At 40.2% G+C, this 27045-nt stretch overlaps 1 protein-coding gene and 1 pseudogene across 1 annotated transcript in view; both read left to right on the plus strand.

Annotated features, from left to right (window-relative positions):
• HERC5 (HECT and RLD domain containing E3 ubiquitin protein ligase 5) overlaps nucleotides 1–27045 on the plus strand; it is a 98439-nt gene that overhangs the window by 53700 nt on the left and 17694 nt on the right. The window contains exons 14-18 of the mRNA XM_006900021.1: nucleotides 2219–2350; nucleotides 7019–7129; nucleotides 8289–8438; nucleotides 10244–10393; nucleotides 20943–21109. Of these exons, the coding sequence (XP_006900083.1) occupies nucleotides 2219–2350; nucleotides 7019–7129; nucleotides 8289–8438; nucleotides 10244–10393; nucleotides 20943–21109 (710 nt within the window). The remainder of the gene's footprint in view (nucleotides 1–2218; nucleotides 2351–7018; nucleotides 7130–8288; nucleotides 8439–10243; nucleotides 10394–20942; nucleotides 21110–27045) is intronic.
• LOC102857364 lies at nucleotides 14623–15077 on the plus strand (annotated as a pseudogene).

Raw genomic sequence — 27045 nt, forward strand, 5'->3', positions numbered from 1 at the left:
GTAGCAAGTTTTTTGAAAAACACATCATGCTGGGAGAAGTAGAGGGTCTACAAGAGGAAGACTCTGAGCATGAATTGATACAGTGACTATCACAGTGGGCTCAAGCATTACAGATGCATGGTTCAGATCTTTTCATAGGGTCACTATGAGTCATATTCAACTTCATAGCATGTAATAATGACAATTGATTTTTGCTACAATCCTTATCATTGGCCTTAACGTCTTGCTATAGACAGTATGCTCTTTTTAGTAGTGCCTTAAAGTAATAAGTTAGGTTATTAACTTCAGATGTTTTTTCCTAATACAGGTATATGTCAACTAATGTCTACTTGGACATCTGACTATGCTTATACTCGTGTTCCCTTAGGTGTTTTTATTGTTTCCCTCTCCCAAGTGGGAAAGCAGCTCTTAGTTATTTCATAACAGTGATTTAAAAGGCACAGATCCTGACTCTTGCAGCACTGGGTCATGGGTGGAATACAAATAGGTGGAGAAGACATAGCTCTGGGGGTGGACTTCAAGGCTTTGTGTGACAAGCAGGTCGCACTCCTGCTCTGTGGTCAGAGCTAGGCATACTCCACTCCCACCCCTCCCCCAACTGCCACCACTGCTGACATCCATTCCACTAGTCTCTGCCAACAGCAGTAGCAATGCCAGCAGTGACAGGGACAACTGAAAACAGGCTAACGTGATATTCCCAGATTAAATAATGCCTTACTGTATGGAGCATAATGCCTTACTGTATGGAGCATACCGTGGATGGTAAATGACACACACCTGTGTACATTCACAGAACTTGCCCTCTAAGAACTGCTTTAGCTGTATCTTCTATGGTTTTGGGGTATTGGATCTTCATTTTCATTCATCTCCAAAAATTTTCTTTTCCGTTTGATTTCCATTCGCTGTTTAGAAGCATGGTGTTTAATTCCCATATATTTGTGGGATGGAAGACTAGAAATTCCCCCATGCATTCACAGGGAAATAGTCCACATATACCTTGGCAGGGAGGACATAGAGTATTAAGCTTTGATTAAGGCATGAGTGACGCAATGACTGCAGCAGTGGGGTCATGTGTGTCAGTGACGGTGAGGCTGGCACAGGATTGGACAAGGTTCAGAGCTGTTGTTCATAGGGTAGTTGGCTCTAAGGCCCATGGCAACAAAAACCTGACAGAGTAGTTTAGATACATATTGTACTGTTTTGGGTCTTTGGACTTGTTGTGTACCCACCTATAGATGACACTCTGGAGGGTTTTCAGAGGCAGATAATGACACAGGAAAAGATTACCCATCCTTCTCCCACTGAGCAGCTGGTGGCCTCGAACCACATGTCTTCAGGATTAAAATGCAGCTTCTTGCCACTACGCCATCAGAGCTCCTCTTTGGACTTAAATTTCCTGAAAACTTTTCTGGTGATATGAAATAAAAAGATCTACTGTTAACTATTACAAGTATTTTGTGAATATTTAGGACATGGGCAATTTGGGAAAGGCAAAGAATTTTATTGCTGTTAAAAGGATTATTTAATGACTTTAGTTTAATAATTCATAAAGTCTTAACTATAAAAAAATTCTATTTTTATTTAAGGTAAACATGACTAAACATAAGGTACCTGAAAATACTTTCAACATACCTGAACTCGCACAGTTACTGAATTTTGATATTGAAGCACATAATAGGAGGAGTTGGAAAATGACCATGGTAATTATTGCATGCTTAAAGAGGGGAACTAAAAATTAGCTCGGGTGTTAATATGGGTATTTCTACTATAACACTCTCTGTGGGCTTCTGAAAAGCATCTCCCTCTACAAAATTGTAACATAAGTATATAAGGGATTATGGGAAAAGGAGACCAGAAATCAGAACTACTACCATTGAGTTGATTTTAACACATGACTTGCAACCTGCTTCTAAGGCTATATATTTACAGACAGTCCTAAGTATACTGTTATTTGAATAGGTAACTTGGGTCACCTAGACAGGCAGCTCATGGAGATGAGACTATGAAAAATACACAAAATACACCAAAGTTAAAGAATGGGACTTAACCACACTTTAATTTGAAAATGACTAGTGGAATTGAGGTAGCTCTGAGCTCATGGTTGCTGCTGTTAGTGTCTACACAGAGGCAGCATGACTCTGTAGGCATGAGGAGTTGGCAGTATAGAGGTGAACTCTGAACAGGAGTAATTTCTTTTTTTCCTTTACCTCCTGTGAAGAAGCATTCTCAGCCTTCTGAGGACTGCACCTGCTCAGGAGCCCTTGGTGGGGCGGATCTGCTGCCTCCAGAGCATCACCGGCCTCCAGGTGCGCAGGATGGCACTGGCCCTGCAGAGAGTGACCGCGAGCAGGTGAGACCTCCCTACTTGTTTTTGGAGTTCATGTGCCAGATGATGCTGAGTGGCCTGGCCATTCTTGTGAATGGCTGTCTGTGCATAGGAGGTGACCAGCTTCCTCTGACCTGGCTTCGACGTCATCACCACTGTGACCCCTTGTTGTCAGCTGCCAACTCCATGCCCGTTCTTGGAGTATATCAGCCCATTCATTATAGCAGGAATTGTGGGCTTTGAGGTTATTGGGCTAGGCGTCTGCTTGTTGGTCTTGACGAGGAATCTGGAACAGTTACACATAACCATCCATTGCAGGTGGGGAGGCATGGTGGAAGCTCCAGTAATAACACCGGCCAGAAGCAGAAAAAGGCAAGTAGCTTTTTCCCCTTAAAATATGGTGTTAAAAGGCATTATTTCCCATTAATGCTTAGTTGCTTACATATATATGTGTGTGTAAACATTGAATTTAACAAGTGATCTTTAGGGGAAATGAATTGATACTAATGAATTTTAGACAAAACTAAAAAAATTTAAAGGCGCATTCTGTCATTGTAGCAGCTAACTTGAAATGTGTCCTTTCTTGCCCCTCAAGATTATATTACTACTTCAGGCTCATTATCCCTTGTTATTGTTAGGGGCCATCGAGTTGAGTAAGACCCATGAACAAGAAATCTGAACCCTGTCCTATCCTGTATCATTGTCACAGTTCCTGACACACTAGAGCCCATTGCAGTAGTTCGTGTCAGTCCACCTGGTTGAAGGTCTTTCTCCCCTTCTCCAACCCTCTCCCTTGCCGAGCATCATGTGCAACATGCCCAAAGCATGTGAGGCAAAGACTCATTGTCTTTGTCGCCAAAGAGCACTCTGACTACACTGTCTCCAAGACATACCTGTTAATACTTTTGACAGTCTATGTTCAGCACTCTGGTCCAACACCACATCTCACAGGCATCAATTCTTCTGTCATACTTATGCATCATCCAGCTCTGAGATGCATAGCAAATGATGAGAAAGACCATAGCCTGAATGAAGTGCACCTTAGTCTTCAAAACTGACATCATTACTCAATTATTTGGAAAGATCCCTAACTGTAGACTTTCCTAGTGCAGTATATCTCCTGATTAGATTGCTCGTACCAACAGTGTTCATTGTGGATCCAAGTAAGATGAAGTTGACAGTTTTGATCTTTACACTTTCTATCATGTTGTCTTTTGGTCCAGTGGTAAAAATCTTGATTTTCTTCACATTGAGAGGCAATCAATATTGAAGGCTGTATTTGTTCATCTTGTGCAGCAAGCAGTCCTCTTGCTTCAAGTCCTCACATAAAGCAAGCAAGATTGTCATCTGCATAATGCAGATGAATCTCTCCGATCTTGATGTTCTCTTTGAAGAGACTTTCAAAAAATCCACGAGGATGTATAGAGATCAAAAGAGAATGAAATACTGAAGCAAGAGATGAACAGAAGATTTCAAAAGGTAGCCTAAGAAGACCAAAGTATTACAACTAAATACGCAAAGAACTGGAGTTAGAAAACCAAAAAGGAAGACCACATGAGCATTTATCATGCTAAAGGAACCAAATAAGAAATGTAAGCCTTCAATTGCAATGCTGAAGTATTCTGTGGACAAAATATTGAATGATACAGAAAACAAAAAGATGGAAAGACTATAAAAAGCATTTGTTGACAGAACCATCTCAGGAAGCTTTATATGTTCTGAAAGGGTGACCAAGAGTATGGAAATTATCAATACCTTTAATATCCCATGCAAGTAAATTGCCATTGAAGATGATTCAAACAAAGCTGACAGGCAACTGTTAGAAATTGAAGAGGCAAACATGGCATAAGTGATATCATTACTGCTGTCACCTGGATCTTAGCCAAAAGCAGGGAATACCAGAAGATGTTTATGTGTTTCACTGACTACACAAAGGCATTTGACTATGTGGCTATTAACAAATTATGGATAAAATTGAGAAGAACTGCAATCCCAGAACACAACTTACGTAGACCAAGTAGCTATTATCTCAACAGAATAATAGGATAGTGCTGGTTTAAAATCAGAAAAGGTATGCATCAGGATTGTATTGTTTTTCCATAGCTATTTTTTTGTATGCTGAGGAGATGATTCAGGATGAACGTGGCATCATGATGGGAGGAAAATTCATTAACAACCTGTGCAAATTAAGATACTTGGGAGTGAACCTAACTGGAGCCACAAAAAGCCTATATAAAGAAAACTACAGAACATTTTTGTACGACACAATAAAAGACCTAACTGGAAAATTGTGTCTTCAAGGATAGTAAGACTCAATACTACGAAAATGACAATTCTGCCAAATGCAATCCTAATACAGTACCAAATTCATTTTTTCATTCATTTTCAAGGAGATCAAAAGGGAAATGGTCTAGCTTATCTACAGAGCAAAGAGACCCTGAATAAACAAAGCACTTCTGAAAAATAAATGAATTGAGAAGCATAGCACACCATGACCTCAAAACCTACTACACAGCAATAGTAGCCAAAACAGCATGGTACTTGTACAATGACAGGGACATAGACCAATGAAACAGAATTGAGAACATAGAAATGGTCCCATCTATGATCAACTGATACTTGACAAGGAAATAAAACCTGTGAAAGGGGGAAAGGACAACCTCTTTAACAAATGGTGTTGGCAAAACTGGACTGCCACTTGTATAAAGCTGAAACAGTATCCACATCTCACATCATACACAAAAATCACCTCAAGGTGCATCAAAGACCTGAGAATAAAGCCCCAACCAAACCTTAACGTTCATAAGAGCCTGGGATCAAGAAACTGGCATCAAGCTTAGAAATATAAAGCTGCTGAGTATAGAGATTGTCAAAGACAGCCGGAAATGCAGTCTAAAGATGATAAAATTGATGAATGGGACCTTCTAAAGATTAAATCCCTGTACTCATCAAACTTTATCCAACAGGGTGAAAAGAAAATCGACTGACTAAACAAACATTTGGTAATACCATCTCAGACAGGAGTTTTGTAAAGTTTACAGAATACTGCTAGGCCTCCACAAGAAAGACTGGTAACCCAATTACAAAATGGGCAAAAGACATGGAAAGAATTATCACAGGGGGAGATACTTGAATGGCCAACAGATACATAAAGAAATGGTCCAAATCACTGACAATGAGACATGCAAATCAAAACCACAATGAGGCACCATCTCATTCCAGTAACAGGTGGAAAGTTTAACGGGGCCACAATTAGAAATGTTGGAAGGATGTGGTGAAATAGGAACTCTTATGCATTGTTGGTCAAATGGTAAAATGGTGCAGCCACTCTGGAAGACAGTTTAACATTTCCTCAAAAAGCTGAACATAGAAATTCCATATGAACCAGCTATTCCACTGCTTGGAATATACCCTGAGAGAATGAAAACTGAGGCACAAACAGACTTGTACATCAATATTCATAGCAGCCTTATTCAACATGGCAAGAACATGGGAATAGTCCAAATGTCCAACCACAATGGAATGGATTGAGAAATTATAGTGCATTCACACAATTGAATACTATGCAGCATGCAGGAGCAATGATGGGAGAGACTGGAAAGCATTATGCTAAGTGAGCAATGTGAACTCAGTCCCATAAAGACAAATTCTGTTTAAGACCATAATTGTAAAATAAGTACAAGGATGGGGGCATTCTTATTCGTAGGGTCACAAAATTTCATGGGTGGAGGGAGGCGTGGGTAAAGGAAAGAGAAAAGATCCAGTGCATACATACTTGGTAGGTAAACCAGTGTTTGAAAAACCCAAAAAACCAGCATTATACAGGTAACACAACCTTATTTTCTGAAAGTGAACAGGACTTGAAACAATTGCTTCAGAGTATCAAAGACTAGAACCTTGAATATGGACTAAATCTCAACATCAAAAAAATAAAAATCCTCATCACTAGACAAATAGGCAGCAGTATGATAGATGAAGAAAAGGTGGAAATTGTCAACTATTCGATTTTGCTTGACAGCAGTCAAGAAATTTAAACATTGGGAAAATCTGTCCAGGACTTCTCGAGTGTTCATGAGCAAAAGATGTCAGTTGAAATGCTAACATGTTTCAAGCCATGGCCTTTTCACTTACTTCCCCTGCATCTAAAAGTTGTCCAGTTAAGGACTATAGAAGAGTTCATGTCTTTGAATTGTGGTATTGGAGAAGAGTATGGAATATTCCTTTGACTGGCAAAAGAGCAAACAAAACTGTCTAGGTAACCAAAGTGCTTTAGCAGGAAGGGTAGTGAAACTGTCTCACATACTGTCTCGCATGTCAGGAGGTGCCACTCTTTGGAATAAGACATGTTACTGGGAAAGGTTAAGGGTGAGAGGAAGACCCTCTATAAGACATCATACTGGAAAAAGTGAGGTAGAAAAGGGTCAGAGAAAGGACCCTCAACAAGGATTGATGGTGATGGTAACAGTGGGCTTCAGCATATTAGATACGGTGACATCAGGGTTCAGCTTTGTTCATAGGCTTGGTGCAAACCATAGGCCACATAATGGCAGCTTAAAACAATGACAACTGAGCAGAAATTGGGATTGCTTCTGCTACAAGCACTAAAACTTCAGTCAGTTAGGAAGACAAGGCTACAAGGTAATTGTTAACATTTCTTTGTACTTAATAACAAACTGTCATTTCCATTTTTAGGGCACCTCAAAAAAGCATTCACCTTATGCCATATTCAGCCACTTCCCATTTGTCTTATGTAGTCTGTCTAAAGCCAAGTTGTTACATGCTCAATCAAAATTAGAAATGAAGGTATGTATATAAACAATTCTTTTTTTGTCTTAAATAACAGTTGCCATAATAAATTTCTATCTGTGTTTGATATTTTGCATGTAAGGCAGATAGGCAGTGGTGAATTTGGGATTAGCATTTGGGAGCTTCCTACTCTAATGTAGAAAGCATACTCATAATTGGGGTTAGATAGGTCTTGAAGCATATCAAGGTTTCAGCAGCTTAAGAAGAGCTTGAGAAACTGGCCTAGTTGTAAAGCTTTCACTTGATGGTGGTAACTTTACGGTACAGTACTGCATAGTATACTTGGCCTAGATTAGTCCTAAACAATTTGAAGTAGATTCAATTGAATGAAAATATATAGGAACAGGAAGAAAAGTGGCAACTCTTACGTGCCATCAAGTTAACTGTAGCTACAAAAGTGACCCTGTGGACAAAGGATCTGATCGGAACCTTGTCCTGTCCTGTGTCACCCTCGTGATGTTTGAGCCCATTTTGATTCTTGAAATTACAATTCAGAAGCATTACAGATTATGGATTTTAGGTCCCTTAAGACTGTATTTCTATAGTCATAGGGAGCTCTGGTGGCTTAGTGATAAGGAGTTAAGCTGTCAACCCAAAAGCACGTGGTTCAAATCTACCAGCTGTTAGAGGACAAATCTCTTCCTAATGATTGACAGCTTCTGACGACTCACTGGAGGGTCAGTTATGAGTTGGTTCCAATTTGACAGTCCATGATAGTAATGTTCTGTGCAATTGTGTCACAACCAACACATGGATGATCCTCAAGTGGGTTTGCAGAGGCAGTGAGTTGCAAGGAGGGAGATTGCCCATCCTTTGCCTGCAGAGCGTCTCAAAGCACACGCCTTTGGGCTTGCAATGCGGCTTTTTCCAATAGGCTACTAGTTAATGGCTGATGTGAGTGGTAATGAGTGTCATTGGTTCTGACTCAAAGACACATGACAAATTCTGTGACACCATAATAAGACTTGTAAAAAGTGCTTCCTTTTATACACATTGTCAACTCAATGAATGTTTACCAAGAAATAATATTGAATGTATAGCTCATCTCTGGTGAACTCTAGAAAGGTCATGATAAACATTGACACACGAAACCAAGTTACTCTATTTTCTACATTTCTACTTAAAGACAGTGGCTAACTGGATTCATTTTTCCCAGAACTCAGTTTTTATAATATTGAAAGGACCAAGAAACTTAGCATCTGTGTCATCTGCCTCTCAACTAATGATCAGAAGGCGCAACTTAGTTGAGGATACTTTTGCTCAAGCAGATTGGTTTGAGAAGCAATTACTGTGGAGGGCATTACAGGTAATGTATAATTCTCACATTTTTGTTTCTGAGAAAAAACATTGAATTATTAATTTTCATAAAGAAGACATTCCCTTTGTCGTGGAGGTTGATTGGCTTCAGGTTTTCCTCTTTCCTATTATACCTAGACTCGCTCACTGCCATTGAGCTGGTTCCAACTCCTAACAGGTGGTCTAGTGGTAAGAACTGATGCTGCTATCTCAGAGATCCAAGGTTCAAACTCACCAGCTGCTCCATAGGATAAGCAGTCTTCTCTTTTGTAATTTACTGCCTCTGAAAACTCAGAGACCGCAGGTGAAAAGTGAAGTTAATTTTTTTTAAAAAGATCCTAAATAAAGAATAGGCAGGATTTCAAGGAAAAAAAAACCACAGGATCAAGCATCATGGAAAAGACAGAAATAAGAACTTATATACATAAAGTAGTATAGGAGCATGTTGGTGGCACAGTGTGTAGGGAGTTAAGCCATGTTACCTAAGGCAGTGCTATTCTGCCAACTTGGGTTCACCAGCCACCATGAAGAAAGATGGGCAGTCTCCTCAGGTGTGATTGAGAGCTTCAGAAAACTTGCTGGAGGGTCATGTGAGTTGGTTCCAACTAGACAGTGATGAGTTTAAGGTTTTGTTTTAGTGGTTGGTTGTCTTATTTTTGTTTTTAAGTACTTAGGAGAAAGAAAGAGAAATGCTTATTTGTAAGTGGTCCTGTTTGACTGTTTAATTCTTACAAAGGTACCATCTTTTCCAAAACAGTGGAATTAGTAGTTAAAATGAGTTCATGAAATCAGATGAGACAGAAAAAGTCGTTGTAATTGGGGGTTAAAGGGTATATAGTTGAGCTCTGGTGGCCTAGTGGTAAGAAACTGCTACAATCCTGAAGGCACATGATTTGAATCCACCAGTTGTTCTGCCAGAGGAAGAAGAGCATTCTCCTCCCATGAAACTGCCTGTGAAAACCCGCTGGAGGATCAGCTATGGTACACAACAACACTTAAGTTGGGGATAGTTATTTAAGTGGAGAAGCAAGTTTGGAAGTTGGTATGCATTCTTGTCTGAAGTTTAGCAATGTAGGGTAGAAGCTGTTGTTGCTGGAACCAGTGCTGTTCGGTTTTGCTGTTGTGATGATAGGTGAGAGACTAAACACCTTCATAAACTGCAGGGAAAGATTATACAAAGGAAAAAAGAATGGAAGGAGCAATTAACACAGCAAAGATGGGTTAAGATGGAATGATTTTGGGAAGGATTGATATTAACAGGCAGATACTTTTGTGAGAAGAAAATGGTCAAACTAGGACCACTTACAAATAAGCATTTTAATGAAAATCCTTGTATTTCTATTTTGGTTATACTTAGTGCAGTATATAATTGTAATAATACCATTTGTTGTAAATTTAATAGACTGAAGATTTAGGATTTCAGACATAAGATCAAATACAGGTTGGCCTGCTGGTAAGCAATGGCACAGCCAACCTAAAGGCATGAAGTTCAAATCTACCAGCTGCTTCTTGAGAAAGATGGGCAGCCTCCTCCTGTGTAATTTATAGCCTCTGAATACCTAGTAGAGGATTGGCTGTGAGTTGGTTCTGACTAGATGGTATACGATAGCAACCTCACTTAGTCATATAACACTGGGAAAGTTATCAAACACTTAAAGCCCCCTGGGCATCATAGAATTGATAGGAAAATGAAAAGAAGTAATACAAGGAAGATCTATACCATAGTGGCTACCAGATAATTCAGTTCACTTAGTTACTAAATGAGCCTGAATTTGCACAAAACTGTGGAAATAATAATTTACTGATTCTTCTCAGGTTTCGTTTAGTGGAGAACCACAAGATAACTGTAACTTTCAAAGAGCTCAGAAAGAGTTCTTTCAAAGCATGTTTCAACAGCTGTCTAAACCAGAATATGGGATGTTCTTTTATCCTGAAGATGCTTCCTATATGTGGTTTCCTGTAAAGGTAAGTGTTCTTTTATTTTATTTTATTTTATTTTTATTTATTTTATATTACATGAAAAGGCAGATAACAGAAAATTCGCTTATCTAGAGTGCGCTTGTCTACAGAGATATCTTTGCTGATGTCAGATTGATCATAAGAAAGCAAAAAATATCAGAAAATTGTTGACCTGATTTTTTTTTAGTGACCATATGAATTATGACAAATTAGATAACAGTTTATTGTGAATAATTGTAATTACAGATCACTTTATTGCGCTTATACAAAACCTGTACATAGGCCAAAAGAACAAAACAAAAGGGTTACAATATGATTTCAAATCAGGAAAGATGGTTTGTAGGTTATAGCCTTTCACTCCTCAACCTATATGGTGAACATGGAATTTGAGTAGACTGACTGTGAAGAACACCACCACATCAGGATTGGAGCATGACTCGTTAACAACCTGTGAAATGCAGATAAAACTTTATTTGCTGAAAGAAGACTGAAACTACTTGCTGATTAATGATATCAAAGACCATAGACCTCAGAATTGATACCTGTGGTGGCTTCTTGTTATGTGCCATTGAGTTGATTATGACTCATAGCAACCCTATCAACAACTCTGAAAATTATCTTATCCTAAGTCAACCTCATTCAATGACAGGGGTATATTGGGCGGGGTAGGTTAATCGGAGACAATGAGATTGGCATAAGATACAACAGGGTTTAGGACTGTTGTACATAGGGTCACTATGCAGATGACTCTGACAGCACATATCAAGCCAACCTCAGTGTCTCCAACACTCCTGACCCCACTGCCATAGTCACTGAGTCCATCTCTTCCAAGGTCTTGATTCCTTTCACTGACCTCCTACCCTAAGCATGATGTCCTTCTGCAAGGTCTCGCTTTTCCTGAGAACATGCCCAAAGTATGTGAAACAACTTGAAAATCCTTGCCTCCAAGGAGCAACTTGGTTTCACCCTCTCTGGGTCAAACCTTTTTGTCCTCCTTGCAGTCAATGAACATACATTCAGTCCTCTTACCTAGCACAACTCAGTCGTCGATTCTTACCTATAGTCATCCAGCTCTGAGATCCATAGCAATTGAAAAGAGCAAGGCTTGGATCAAGTGCACCTGAGTCTTTAGACGGACATCTTTGCTGTTGAGCATTATGGAGAGGTCATTGACAACACATTTTCCCAATGTACCTCAACATCGGTGCTGTTTTGGTTTGTTTTTTTTTTCTTCCATGTGTAACAGTCTTCATGGTAGGGTGTGGAGCCAAAGGCAGTTTCTTAAAGCTCTCTAAAAGCATTTTTGCTTGTACCATTCCTGACATAGCAGTAGGTCTTTGCTGTATCCAGGGGAAAAGTTTGCTTAATTTTCTTAGAGACAGAAGATTTTATTTTTGTTCTTCCCTCAGAAGCAGTAAATCTTTACCAGAGTCATGTGGATGAGATGTTGCTCTTGACCAAGTAGCTTAATTAAGTTTTTAGGTTTGTAACATACATGAAAAGTGGCAGAACTTTGTCATTTTTGATAGTGCACTTTTTAAAAAATAATTTTAGAGGGAGCTCTGGTGGCCTAGAGGCAAGAAGCTGCACTGCAATCCCAGAGGTGGTGGTGGTGGTGGTTGTTATGTGCCATCGAGTCACTTGCAACTCATAGCGACCCTATGTACAACAGCCCTAACCTCTGCTCTGTCCTGTGCCAATCGCACTGTCTCTGACACTCCCATCCCGACTACCCCAGTCACTGAATCAGTCCACCTCATAGAGGGCCTTCCCCTCCTGTGCTGTCCCTCCACCCTCCCCAGCATGATGTCCTCCAAAGACCGGTCTCTTCTTACAACATATCCAACATATGTTAGACGGAGCCTCGGAATCCTTGCCTCCAAGGAGCCGCCCGGTTTAACTCTTTCCAGGACAAATCTGTTTGTTTTCCTAGCAGTCCATGGTATTCTCAATACTCTTCTCCAGCACCACAGCTCAAAGGCATCAATTCTCCTTCTATCCTCCTTGGTCATTGTCCAACTCTCTGATCCATAACAAGTGACTGCAAAGACCCTGGCCTGTATCAAACGCACCTTAGTCTCCAAAGAGACACCATTGCTCTTCAGCACTTTGGAGAGGTCCCTAACAGCAGACTTTCCCATGGCATTGTGCCTTTTAATTTCCTGGCTGCTGGTGCCGAGACTGTTGACTATGGAGCCAAGCAAACTAAAGCTGTGTACAATCTCAGTCTCTTCACCATCCATCCTGATGCTGCCAATTGGTCCAGTGGTGAGAATCTTTGTCTTCTTGACATTGAGCCTCAATCCATATTGTAGGCTGCAGTCCTTGACCCTCTGCAGCAGGTGCTTCAGGTCCTCCTCAGTTTCGGCAAGCAGGGTTGTGTCATCTGCATAAAGCAGATTGTTGATAGATCCTCCACCAATCTTGACCCCACATATCTCTTTATAGTGTCCAGCCTCCCGGATAATCTGTTATGTATACAGGTTGGAAAGGTGTGGAGATAGGATGTATCCCTGGCATACTCCCTTCCAATTTTGAACCATGCAGTGTTCCCGTGCTCTGTTCTGACTGTCTCCTGGTCCAAGTATAGGTTTCGCATTAGAACGATGAAGTGTTCTGGGATTCCCATTCTTGTCAGAGTCAGCCATAGTTTGTTATGATTCACACAGTCAAATGCCTTTGCATAGTCAATGAAACAGACATTCCTCTGGTATTCCCTGCTTTCAGCTAAGATTCATCTAACATCAGCTACAATATTCCTAGTAACACGACCCCTTCTAAACCCAGCCTGGACTTCTGGCAGTTCTCTGCTGATGTGCTGTTCCAGTCGTTTTTGGATAATCTTCCATCCCCATTAGATCTTCCTAATTCCTTCACACATATCCCTTCTGCCCACCAATTGTGTTCTAGTGATTTCCCCCCACCCCATTTTCAACCCTCTAGCCCTTTCCCTCCCCTTTTTGGACTTTTATGCACATCTTACTAGTTATCTTCCATGTTTACAGTAGTGCTCTTATGTAGTATTTGTCCTTATGAGACTGAGTTACTTCACTCTGTTTAATGTTCTTTAGCCTCTCCCATGTTACAGAGTATTTTACAAAATCTTTCTTGGTGCTATATCGTATTCAGTCATGTGAATGTACTACAGTTTCTCAATCCATTTATTGATGGCGATTTGGGCTGTTTTCATTCTTTTTTAAAATTTTATTGCTTTTTAAAAAATTTTTCTTTTTTGTGTACTGCCAGATCAGGTCCAACTGGCACAGGAGGAGATTGGAATATCTGGTCTGCAGTGGAATATCTGGTGGATTCGAACTTAACACCTTCAGGATTGGAGTGCCGCTTCTTGCCTCTAGACCACCAGAGCTCCCTTATTTCCATTCTTTTGCTGTTGTCAGTAACACTGCTTTGAACATTGGTATACAAATCTGTTTGTGTCTCAGTTCTATTTTTAGAGGAGTTTATTTCTAGCACCAAAATAGCTGGTCATAATGGGATTTCTATGCTCAGCTTTTTGAGGAAACAGCAAACTGCCTTCCAGAATGTCTATACCAGTTTACAGTCCCTCTATCAGTACATGAGACTACCAATCTCTCCACATCCTCTCCAACATTTATTGCTGCTATCTCATTGTGGTTTTGATGTGAATCTCTTATTAACAATAATTTTGAGCATTTCCTCACGTGTCTATTGACCACCTGAATGTCTTCCTTTGTGAAAAGTTTGTCTTTTGTGATTGGATAATCAGCCTTTTTAAGTGGAAGGCCTGTAGTGATCTGACAACTCTAGTTATTCCCTTATTTGAGATGTTATTGCCAAATATTTTTTTCCAGTCTCCAGCTTTTTCACCCTACTAAAATTTATGCACACAGGAACTTAATCTTTTGAAGGTCTCAATCATTAATGTTATCCTTGCCCTTGCCTCGTTGTGCATTTCCGGTTATATTTAAGTGCCATCGAGTCGAGTGACTCATAGTGACCCTATGAACAAATGATCTGAAATCAGTCCTCTTCTGCGCCATCCTCACACTTCCTGACATACAAGAGCCCATTGCAGCCGTCACCATGTCAATCCACCTGGTTGAGGATCTTCCTCTCCTTCATCGACCCTCCACTCTTCCCTACATCATGTCCTCCAAGGAATAGCACCTCCTAACATGTCCAAAGTATGTTAGGTGAAGCCTCATCATTCTTGCCTCAAAAGAGCACTCCTGTCTCCTCCCCACTATCTTCTCTGCACTACGAGCAGCTTTCCTGCCACAGCCCTTCATCCCCTGAAAATGTACACCAAGTTTGTGTCTACCCCTTCCCTGATCAGGAGTGCCTCTCAGTTGCTGAGCTGTCCATTGTCTGCAGTGGTCCTGAAACAACCAGAGACAGAGGAGAATTTCAGCTGCTTGACAGCCCCACATCCCTTGATTTCCTTTACCCCTAGTCGCAACTTCCAAACCAGCACTATCTCAAGGGATATTGACACAGCAGCCAAGTTCATTGGGGCTGGGGCTGCTACGGTTGGCGTGGCTGGCTCTGGAGCTGGGGTTGGGACTGTGTTTGGGAGTCTCATCATTGGTTTGCCAGGAATCCTTTTCTGAAGCAGCAGCTCTTCTATGCCATTCTGGGCTTTGCCCTCTCAGAGGCCATGGAGCTCTTTTGCCTGATGGTGGCCTTTCTGATCCTCTTCGCCATGTGAAGAAGCCATCTCCACCTCCCATAGTTTGTTGGTTTTCTCTCCCCATGTCTCATCTACCCTATGTGTTCTTTCCTTGTAACTCCCCAGGCAGCCTGGGAAAAGAGATTGGGAAAGGGTTTGACTGAGGAAAGAGAAACACTGTTAATAAAATCTAAAAAAAAAAGGCACTCCTGCTGTACCCTAAGACATATCTATTCGTCATCTTGACCATCCATGAAATAATCAGTGCTCTTCTCCAACACCACAGCTCAAAGGCATCAATTGTTTTTCTGTCAATCTTGTTCATTGTCCAGGTCTCTGATGCATAGCTAGTAATCGGAAAGACCATGGCCTGAATCGGATATACATTAGTCCTCAAACTACTCAATTTTGAAAGGTCCCTAACTGCAGATTTTCCCACAGCAATACATTTTATTTTTCAGTTGCTCATACCAAGGGTGTTAATTGTGGATCTAAGCAAGATGAAGCTGTTGACAGTTTGAATCTTCTCTCCATCCATCATGACTCTATTGGTCCAGTGGTGAGAATCTTTGTTTTCTTGATATGTAGACAGGACTTCAAAATTTGGTCCCATTTTATCTCTTATGGTCTTTGACTTTGGTCTTTATTCTTTGGTCTCTGGTCTACCTTGAGTTAATTTTTGTGTATGGTATGAGATTTGGATTCTCCTTCAGCTTACTGCTTGTTCAAGTCCAGTTTTTCTTCACTATTTATTGGGGATTGTTGTATCCTCACTTGATTTCTTTGTCAAATACCAATTGACCATAGGTACATGTGTTATTCTGGGTTTTTTTTATTCTGTTTCATTGGTCTATGTCTGTAACAATACCATGCTGTTTTCAGGGAGTGCTGTACCTTCATTTTTGGTTTTTCAAAAGTACTTTGCTTATTTGAGGTATCTTTCCAGATAAACTTGCCAGCTGCCTTTCTTTGAAAAATGTGTTTGGTATCTGTATTGGGATGACATTAGCCATGTAAATTGCTTTTGGTCAGGTTGTCATTTTCACTGTTAAGTCTTCCTATCCATTAACAGGGTAGTGAGGTCTAGTTAGGTCTTAGTGTTTCTCGCATGTTGAATAGTTTCCATTATAAAGATCTTTTATGTCTCTTTTTCTTGGCCAGTTTGGATGCCTCCTCTTTCACTTGGCATATTGTCCTAAAAGTACTTCCAGGTGCACTTTCTCTGGTCTCAAGCAGCCTGGTCGGAATCTCACCTTAGTGTGGTCCAGCTCTCATAAAGTCTGTTGTCTTCAGTGGTCCATGGTGTGGCCGGAGAACTCTGCTTTCCAACTTGGCACGAAGAAGAACCCAGATCCCCTACCCCTAGAATAGAGCAGAGATAAAATGAAGCACATTACTTCCCCCCCCACCCCCACCCGCCATACTGGAAGCCTTTCCTACTCCTTTCTCCCACAAATCTCACACCATTTTCTCATTCACCAATTAGATACTTGCATCTACCTTGACGATAGTGAAAAATCAATCCTCTTGAGTTATCCCAGGTTTCCGTGACAAAATGTTACCATGTACCTTGTTAAGCCCTTCTGTCCCAGGTAGAAAACATTAGAGGGGATGGTGCCACGAGTACCAGAGTAGCAGTGTACAGAAATTGTAGGGTTTCTTGGGAGAGCATACTTTAACGTACAGAGCATTTAAGTGTGTTGTTGTTGTTGTTGTTACGTGCCGTCGAGTCGTCTGCGACTCATAGCGACCCTATGCACAACAGCCCTAAACCCTGCTCTATCCTGCGCCAACCGCACCACCTCTGACACACCCATCCCGATTACCCCAGTCACCGAATCAATCCATCTCATAGAGGGTCTTCCCCTCCTGCGCTGTCCCTCCACCCTCCCAAGCATGATGTCCCTCTCCAAGGACCCGTCCCTCCTGGCAACATGTCCAAAGTATGTCAGACGAAGCCCCAGAATCCTTGCCTCCAAGGAGTAGCTTGGTTTAATCCTCTCCAAGGTGAATCTGTGTAGGTTGAAGTTTTTTGTTAGAACAAGACTCCAGCAAAAAAGACGAAGAGGCAGAAGTAAAGGTTAAAAAAAAATGGATTTATTAGAAAGCTACATCCCAAAGGGATGAACCTTTCTTTTTGAAAAGGAAATATGGAGGAAACTTTTTTTCTTGGTTGAGATACAATCTATTTAAAATCTATTTCTTGATCTTCTGCAGCAGGCATTTCAATTCTTCTCGACTTTTCAGCGAGCAAGGTTGTGTGATCTGCATGATGCAAGTTGAGTCTTCCTCCAGTCTTGATGCCACATTCTCTATTAAGTCCAGTCTTTTGAATGATCTGTTCTGCATATAGATTGAAAAGATAGAAGAAAGAATATATCCCTGAAGCACTCCCTTCTTGATTTGGAGCCATGCAGTGAGTGTTCTTGCTCTGTTCGAATAATAACTTCTTGGTCTAGGTACCATAGGAGCACAACCAAGTGTTCTGGGAGTCCCATTCTTACCGTTAACCACAAATGGTTGTAATCCACACAGATGTCTTTGAGTAATCAATAAAACATAAATTGGCTGCCTCTGCTACACTCTGCTTTCAGGCAAGATCTAGGAGACATTACCAGTGATAATCCCTAGTGCTGGTTTCTTCTAAACCCAACTTGTATTTCTGCCAGTACTCTGATGTATTGTTGTAGATGTTTTTGGATAATCTTCAGCAAGATTTTGCTTGCATGTCATATTAGTGATTCTTGTTAATTTCCACATGTTAGATCACCTTTTTTTGGAATACACCTGGGTCTCTTCTGCTCAACTCTTGAGCCTTATTTTCCCCCTTAGTTTTGGCTTCTTGGCATTCTAGTACAATATTCAATCTCTTACATCCATTGGGGTCTTTTCCTTCTAAATCTTTGTAATATTTGTTTTCTTCATGGATGATATCTTTGATACTGCCCCACACCTCAACTGGTCTTCGTTTTCAGTGTTCAATGCCTCAAACTTGTTCTTGAGATGGTTTTTAAATTCATGTAAGTTATACTCAAGGTCATATTTCTGTTCTTCTGGATTTGTTTTCATTTTCTTTAGCTTCCATTTACACGTGAGCAGTTAATGGTCTTTTCCACATAGTGTACACCTGGATGGGTTTCATAGCTGTTACTGAATTTTACCAACAATTTTTTCCATAGATGTAATCAGTCTGATTCCTTTGTATTCCAACAGGTGAGGTGCATGCGTAACATCATCGTCTGAGTTTTTATAAAAGATATTTGCAATGAATAAATCCTTGAATGTACAAAATTTGAATTTTGCCATTTTGTCCACAGCCTCGTTTCTGTCACCAACCCATAGTTTCCCACAGCTGGTACTTCACTGATTACAACTTCTGCATTTCAGTCACCAATCATTATTACTGAATATTATTTGAATGTTCGGTCAGTTTCAGGTTGCAAAGGTTAATAGAAATCTTGTGTTTTCTCTTTGACTGGAGTTAATATATTTTAACAGGCTTTCCTTTTACGCTTATGGGTATTATTCTGTCACTCACAACATTGTACTTTAGGGTAGATCTAGAAATGGTCTTTTTGATTATGAATACAACCCTTTTTCTTCACGTTCATTTCCAGCATAGTAGAGAAATACCGCATTCAAAGTGGCCAATGCCTCTCCATCTCAGCTTGCTAATGCCTAGTTTGTCACTTGTTATGCATTGTTTAACAATGTCCAATTTTCCTACATTCATACTTTGTACTTTACACATTCCAATTATTGTGGATGTTTGCAACTATTCCTCATCATTTCTGGTGTGTTCCACCCTAAAAATTTAGCCTCCCAAGCTGTCTTTTTTGTTCTCAGTTGTTCATAGGGTTTTCCAAGGCCATTGCACTGCCAGTGCAGTGATTTGTGGTTCAGATCCATAGTCAGCTGACTCAGTTACACAACAGCAGAACGAAAACAAAAATCCCAACAGGATTTTTTTGAACCAAAAAGCAACAGTATGATAGTGTCAAGAAATGATACAGAAATTTGCAGCCCAGTACAGTTATTGCTAAAAAGCTATCACTTTAAGACCTAAGATATGCCTGACACAACCCAAGTTATTGTCAGTTGCTTCATAACGCAAGTAAAAGTTGGATGATAAGATCCAAGAAAACTTGATCTTTGAATTAGAATTTTGGCAAAGAAGGCTAAATATACCGTGGACTGCCAGAAAAATGTATGTGTCACGAATGAAATACAACAGAATGTTCAAGTGAGGATAGTTAGAATTCTCACACACTTTGGACCACATTATCAGGAAAGACTAATCCCTAGAAAAAGACATCATGTTTAATAATGTGGAAGGTCAGTGAGAAAAAGATGCATTGACATGGTGTCTAGATCAGTGTGTTCCGTCAGCAATGATACTAAGAATAGCACAGGACTGGTTATTTTTAGATACAGACTCAGTAGAACCTAATAGCCATGAAATGTTCCATAATAGTGAAAAAGTTACTGATAATTTTGCAGACAATCTTTAATTGTAAGAAGGTGATTGTTGTTGTCATAGGCTGTTGGGTCTAAACTAACTCATCCTTGACACTCCAGTTTTCAGAGGCTATAAAATGCATGGGAGGAAGTTGTCAATCTTTCACCCTTGGAGTAGATGGCAGACTTTAATTTCACACTTGGGTTGACAGTACAACTCCTGACCACTAGGCAACCAGAGATCCTTAATAAGTTGATTACTTTGCTTAAAGTGAAATCACTTTTTCTTCGATTCTCACATCTGTGCACACACAAGAATTTTGATTATATATTGAATGTATAAAGTTGCTAGGTGGAGCAACAAATAGGTCTGTCTTGGAGAGGATGAAACCAAGTCTCTCTTGGAGGGTCAGATTTTGAAGTTGTCTAACATACTTTGGACAAATGGCCAGGAAAGACCAGTCCTTGGAGAAGGCCACCCTGCTTGGAAGAGTGGTGGGACAGCGCAGGAGAGGGAGACCCCAGAAGAGATGGATTTATACAGTGACGGGGCAATGGGAGTTAGTGTTGGAATTAGTGAGACTGACTCAGGATGGGACAGGGTTCAGAGCTGCTGTGCATAGGGTCATTATGGGTTGCAGGTGACTTGAGAGCACATAACAAATGTGGAACAGTTTCTGACAAACTACTAACTCAGAAGTTAGCAGTTCAAATCATCCAGCTGTACTACAGAGTAAAGGCTTAGTGATGTTTTTTTTCATCATTTATTTGGCTTTTTTCAGGTGAATTTAGAATCAAAAACTATGGAAATAAATCATGACATTTCATTAATAAGGGTTCCTTGTCTAATGGGGGTTTATTCCTGTTGTGTTCTAGTAACCTGAACTATAGCAGGAATTTAAATTGACTTAATTGAATGTGATGTACTGTCGAATCAGAACCGACTCATAGCTGACTCTCCAGCCAGTTTTTAGAAGCAGTGAATTGCTTAAGAGTTAGCCCATCTTTTCTCCTGTAGAGCAGGATTCAAACTTTGTACCTTGTGAGTTAGTAGCATAACTCCTTAGTAAGGCACTACTCCCTTCTAAACCACCAGAGTTCCCTAATGCGGTATATTAAGTGTCGTTGAGTAGTAGACAACTCATAGTGACCATATGAAGGAAAGACCTGAGTACTGTTCATAGACTTTGAAGAGGCAAGCCATTTCAGAAGTGGATGCCATTCCTGCTTCCAAGCTTGTTTTAGTTGGGCAACTCCACCAAACACTGTGCACCATGGGTGACATTTGGCACGTCAGTGTCAGTGTTCAGCATCCTCTAATTTTCATGTTTTGATTTTGAGTTGTATTTGATTTTAAGGACAAGATTTCTCTACTATGGATATTTCATTGGACGGATAAAAAAAAATAGTACTACTTTAATAAGAGCTTGGTTGGTTTGTTTTCAGCCTAAATTTAAGAAGAGGAGATACTACATATTTGGACTACTATGTGGACTCTGCGTATATAATTTAAATGTCGCCAATCTTCCTTTTCCTCTGGCGCTGTTTAAGAAACTTCAAAACCTACCACCATCATTGGAAGACTTGAAAGAACTATGTCCTTTTTTGGGAAGGTAAGTTAATGAGCTCTTTTTCCAGGACCATAACATGTATTTGGATAAATATTTCAACATATTTGTGTGTACCAAAAATATTTTCATAGTTAACAGTACCATTCTAGAAACTTTGAATGTTTCAACTTTGGCAAGAGTTGTTGGATAGTAATTTAACTTTATAAAATTAAGAAAAGTCCTGTGATCAACCTTCAGTCCTTGAATTAATTTTTGAGAGCAATGTCAATGGACTTCAACCCATGAGAAATCTGCAGGTGAATTATTTTAAACTATCTTTATGTCCCTTTTCAGATGGTGTTTTATTGTTATGTGTTAAGTCAATTACAACTTACAGCAACCCTATGAACAATACATCTGCACATTGCCCTATCCTGTTGCATCAATCTTCCTCGTGCTAAAATTGACTATTGTAGTCACTGTGTCCATCCACCTCGTTGAAGGTCGTCTTTCTCTGATCCTTCACCTCTCCTGGCATGTCTTTTTTTCCAAGAATTGGCCTCTACTGACAACATGCTTAAAGTATGTAAGACATACTGTCTTTGCCTCTAACACCATGGTTGCACTTCTTCCAAAACAGTTGTTTCTTCTTCAGTCCATGGTATATTCAGTACTTTTTGCCAAAACTAGTTAAAAGCATTTGTTCTTTCTTGTTCCTTGATCAGTATCCAGTGTTCAAATGTGTGCGAAGCAATTGAAAATCTTGTTTCAAGACATAACCTTTGCCTGTCAGGAATGATTCAAAAGCTGTATTAATTAGGACAGTGTGATGTTGGTGTAGGGTTTCCAGTGCAGTAGAAGACAGACTCAAACTCATCTGCTCTTACGTGCTCTTAATGGCAGAGTAGAAAAATGAAGGTGTGAGGGATAATGCTCAATAAATGGAATGAGGAAAATGCAGAAGGATCATTACTTCGTAATACACATACCCATGTGTATTACATAATATATGCATAATACACATGCACACTCTCACTTTCTCTCCATGTGCATTAAGGATGTTAATTTTAGTCAGAATAAGACAGGCTTTTTAATATTATTTTTCTTGTGAATTTTTAAAATTAAACAATGTACCATCAACATCAAAGATAATATTAAGTTGAACTGTAATAAATTTGAAGTTCTCTGTTCATCATTCATATCTTAATGAAAGAATAAACGCTTGAACTGTCAGATGTATTTAACAGTTTTGAAATGGTAGGAAAAAAATGGAATACTAGAGTAGGGGGTCAACAAAAGTTAAAGAACTCCTCCATGAATTAGATTAACATAGTAACCAATTCAGTGAACTCAAACGAAACAGGGATCACAAAATGTCATAGCATTTCATTCTATTACACATAAAGTCACTAGGATTCAGAACCTACTCTGTACCAACTAACAGGAAAATGAAATGAAGGTATGTACTGTTGTTCTGTTAGCAGCTCATAGATGTCCGGGGTCACTATGGGTCATGACTGACTCAGCAGCACCTAACAGCAATGTAGAACTCCATCATAAACTACATGTAAATAGGTATATAAGCCACACAAGGACAAATGGTGTCAGAATATAATGCACTAAGGATTTTTCTGAGTAATCCTGTTCAATCAGCTGAGTTTACTTAGTTTAAAAAATTTAAAAAAAAAATCACAATGGCTAAAACATGGTTTATCACAGTGCATTAATTAAAAATTCATGAGTGGAAGGGAAACAATGATATGTATTCTTTTGGAAAGAGTTAACCAAGTGCTCTTAAGCTGTGCTTCTGCAGTTTATGTATTTCTCTGCCTGTAGACATCTGACTGTTATCAGACATTCATTAATCTAATTTACTCTCGTGAGATTGATTTCAGTTAGTCTCAACTGAGTTTTACTACTCTCAACTGGATGTTTATGCTTGTCATCCTAGGTTCTTATCAGATTGTTAAATGTATAATGAAAGATCCAATACTTGAGTATACACAGATATTCACACATACCTTACATACTTGGGGCATCTTGTTAAAGAGACAAGGCCCCAGAAAGACTGATCTTGGAAAGTGGAGGGGCAGCATAAAAGAAGACCCCCCCCGCCAAAAAAAAGACCCTCAATAAGATGGATTGGCGCAGTGACTGTAACAGTGGACTCGGGTATATCAGGGATGTGGATGGCACAAGTAGGGCAGGATTCAGATCTGTGGTTCATAGGGTTGCCATGAGTCATAGTCAGCTCAAAAGCACCTACCAATAACATACACAGCAGAGATTGGGTCACCAAGTGGTAATAAGCTACCTTGCAATATCAGAAGCACAGGATTTGAATCTTCAAGCTGCTCTGCAGGAGAAGAATGGACGATCTCCTTCCATGTGATTTATTGCCCTTGAAAGTTCCCTGGAGGGTCAGCTATGGGTCAATTCCAGCTGACACCACACAACAAAATGCATACATACATATGTGCCTGTATATATATTAAACCAGCTGGAAGAGATCCTTATTATTTCCATCCCAAAAAGGGTAACCCAGCAAAATGTGGAAATTATCACACTTTAATACACAAGTAAAACCTTGCTGAAGAATATACAAAACTAGATCATGGGCAAGGAACTGCTGGAAAGAGGAGATGGATTCAGAAAAGGCTGTGGTACCAGGGATGTCATTGCTGATGACTGACTGATAGTGGCTGAAAGCATAGAGTACTAGAATGATGTCTATTTGTTATATTGAATACAAATGCATTTGTATGGATCATAACAAATTATAACTAACAGAAAAATAGGAATCCCAGAACATGTAATTGTGTTTATGCAAAACTCTTAAGAAACTGTTGTCTCAACAGAGCAAGGGAACACTGTATAATTTAATACTGAGAAAGATGTGCCTCAGTGTTGTACCCTTTCTCTGTATTCATTATGCAGGCAAACAGTCAAATGCCTTTGCATAGTCATTCAAACACAGGTGCCCATCTGGTACTCTCTAGCTTACTGCTAAGATCCATTTAACATTGGCTATAATACGCCTAGTGCCATGGCTTCTATAGAATATGTCAACAGAGAACTGCCAGATGTGTAGGCTGGATTTAGAAGAGGTCGTGGTACTAGGACTATTATAGCTAATGTATTTTAGATGGACCTTGACAGAAAGCAAAGACTACCAGAAGAATGTCTATCTGTGCTTCATTGACTATGCAAAGGCTTTTGACTGTGTGGATCACAACAAGCTGTGGCTGACTCTGAGAAGAATGGGAATCCCAGAACATTTGAGTGTGCTAATGCAAAATCTATACTTGGACCAAGAGGCAGTTGTCAGAACAGAGCAAGGAGACACTATATGGTTCAAAATCAAGAAGGGGGTCCGTCAGGGATGTATTCTGTCTCCATACTTTTTCAATCTGTATGCAGAACGGATTATCCAAGATGCTAGGCTGTACGAGGAGGAATGTGGCATCAGGATTGGTGGAAGAGTCATCAGCAACCTGCCTTATGCAGATGACACAACCCTGTTTGCTGAAACTGAGGAGGACCTGAAGCGCTTGCTGCAGAAGATCAAGGACTGCAGCCTCCTATATGAATTGAAGCTCAATATCCAGAAAACAAAGATTCTCACCACTGGGCCAATTGGCAGCATCAGTATGGATGGTGAAGAGATTGAGATAGTTAGCAGTTTTAGTTTGCTTGGCTCCACAGTCAACACTCTTGGTAACAGCAGCCAGGAAATCAAGAGACAAATTGCATTGGGAAAGTTGGCTGTGAGGGACCTCTTAGTACTGAAGTGCAACATCAGGCTGGAGACTAAGGTGCGCCTGATCCAGGCTATAGTCTTTGCAATTACGTGCTATGCATCAGAGTTTGACAATGACTAGGGTTGATAGAGAATTGATGCCTTTGAGCTGTAGTGCTGGAGAAGAGTATTGAATATACCATGGACTGCTAGGAGAACAAACAGGTTTGTCCTGGTGAAGAAGAAGCCGGAATGCTCCTTGGGGTCAAGGATTCTGAAGCTTCATCTGACATACTTTGGGCATGTTGCAAGGAGGGACTGGTCCTTGGAGAGGGGCATCATGTTTGGCAGAGTAGAGGGGCGGCGAAGGAGAGTAAGACCTTCAGTGAGACGGATCGATTCTGTGACTGGAGCGGTGGGAATGAGTGCGTTTGAGATGGCTAGGTTGGCACAGGATAGAACAGCATTTAGAGCTCTTATACATATTTAGGGTCGCTGTGAGTCGCAAGTGACTCGATGGCACATAACAAACTTTTATGAGGCCCTCATTGCTGATGTCAAATGGGTCCTGGCTGAAAGTAAGGAATATCAGAAAGTCTATTTGTGCTTTGACTACATAAAGATATTTGTGTGGATCATGACAAGTTGGAGCTGACATTGAGAAGAATGGGAATCCCAGAGCACTAGATTGTGCTCATGCAGAACCTATACCAGGAGGCAGTTGTGAACAGAGCAGGAGAGAACTGCTTGGTTTGGAATTGGGAAGGGAGTGTGCCAGGGTTCCGTTCTCTCTCCATACCTATTTAATCTATGCTGAAAAAATTATCCAAGAAGCTGGACTCTGTGAGGAGTGTGGTGTCAGGATTGGAGGGAGACTCAACAATCTGCATTTTGCAGATGACACACCTTGCTTGCTGAAACAGGGGAAGGCTTGAAGCACTTGTTGCAGAAGATCAAGGAATGCCGCTTTCGGTATGAATTGTATTCTCAATGTTGGAAAAATGACAATTCTTACCACTGGACCAACAGGTAACATCATGATGGATAGAAAGGAGATTGAAACTGTCAATAGCTTCATCTTGATTGGATTTGCTATTAAGAGCCTCGCTACAAATAAGATGAATTGTACTAGAAAAATCTGCAGTTAGGGACATTTCCAAATTATTAAGTAGTGATGTTAATTTGAAGACAAAGGCGCATCTGATTCAGGCCATAGTCTTTCTGATTACTAGCTATGCATCAGAACTAGACAATGAATAAAGATGACAGAAAAAGAATTGACCCCTTTGAGCTGTATTGTTGAGCACTGAACATTCCATGGATGGCCAAAAAAACAGATATGTCTCAAAGAGTGCAGCTGGGGTGCTTTTTAGAGGCAAGAATGATGAGGCATGTTGCTAGGAAGTGCTACTCCTTGGAGAAAGACATGATGCTGGAAAGGGTAGAGGGTTGGCGAAGGAGAGGAAGATTAATCAATCAAACCAAACCAGGTGGATTGATAAACTGACTGCTGAAATGGTCTCTTGTGTCAGGAAGTGTGAGGATGGCACAGGATAGATCAGGGTTCAGATATTTTTTTTTCTTAAAGTTTACAGACACTTTGGATTTTCATTCATTGTTGCACTTTTCTCCCTGCCCACACCTCTCCCCAATTCGCTCTTCTCTTTGAAAAGTAAAAAAAAATTCTTAATTCCTCCCAAGTCCACTCCACTATGCAGCCTTCATTCTGGACTTGTGTCATGACAATACCTAATAATAAATCCTTTTAAACATCTCTGTCCCTCATATGGTTTAATGCAGTTGGCATTATTTATCTCCTCTTTCTTAGTCTCCCCTCAACCCAGATGACAGTCCCATTTTACAACAGTGGCACTATGCAATCTTTGTCCTTTTGTGATATTTCATTCAGCATAATGTCTTCCAGGGTCACCCATTTTGTATATTTCATGAGTTCCTTATTTTTCAAAGCAGCTTAATATTCCATTGTGTGAATATATCAGAGCTTCTCTATCCATTCATTTGTTGATGGGCACTTAGGTTGTTTACAATGCTTTGTTATTGTGAACAAAGCCGTGATAAACATAGGTTTGCATGTATCTGCTTGGGTGGCAGTTACGGTTTCAGTTACGGTTTCTTTAGGGTATATTTCCAGTAGTGGAATTGCTGGGTCAAATGGTATTTCTATTTGCAACAACCTTCCATAGTGGTTACACCATTTTACACTCCCACCAACTGTGAGTAAAGGTTCCAGTTTCTATGC

The sequence above is a fragment of the Elephantulus edwardii genome, unplaced genomic scaffold (genome assembly GCF_000299155.1).
Source record: "Elephantulus edwardii isolate Elephantulus edwardi_28Jun2011 unplaced genomic scaffold, EleEdw1.0 scaffold00270, whole genome shotgun sequence".
Classification (NCBI taxonomy): Eukaryota; Metazoa; Chordata; class Mammalia; order Macroscelidea; family Macroscelididae; genus Elephantulus; species Elephantulus edwardii.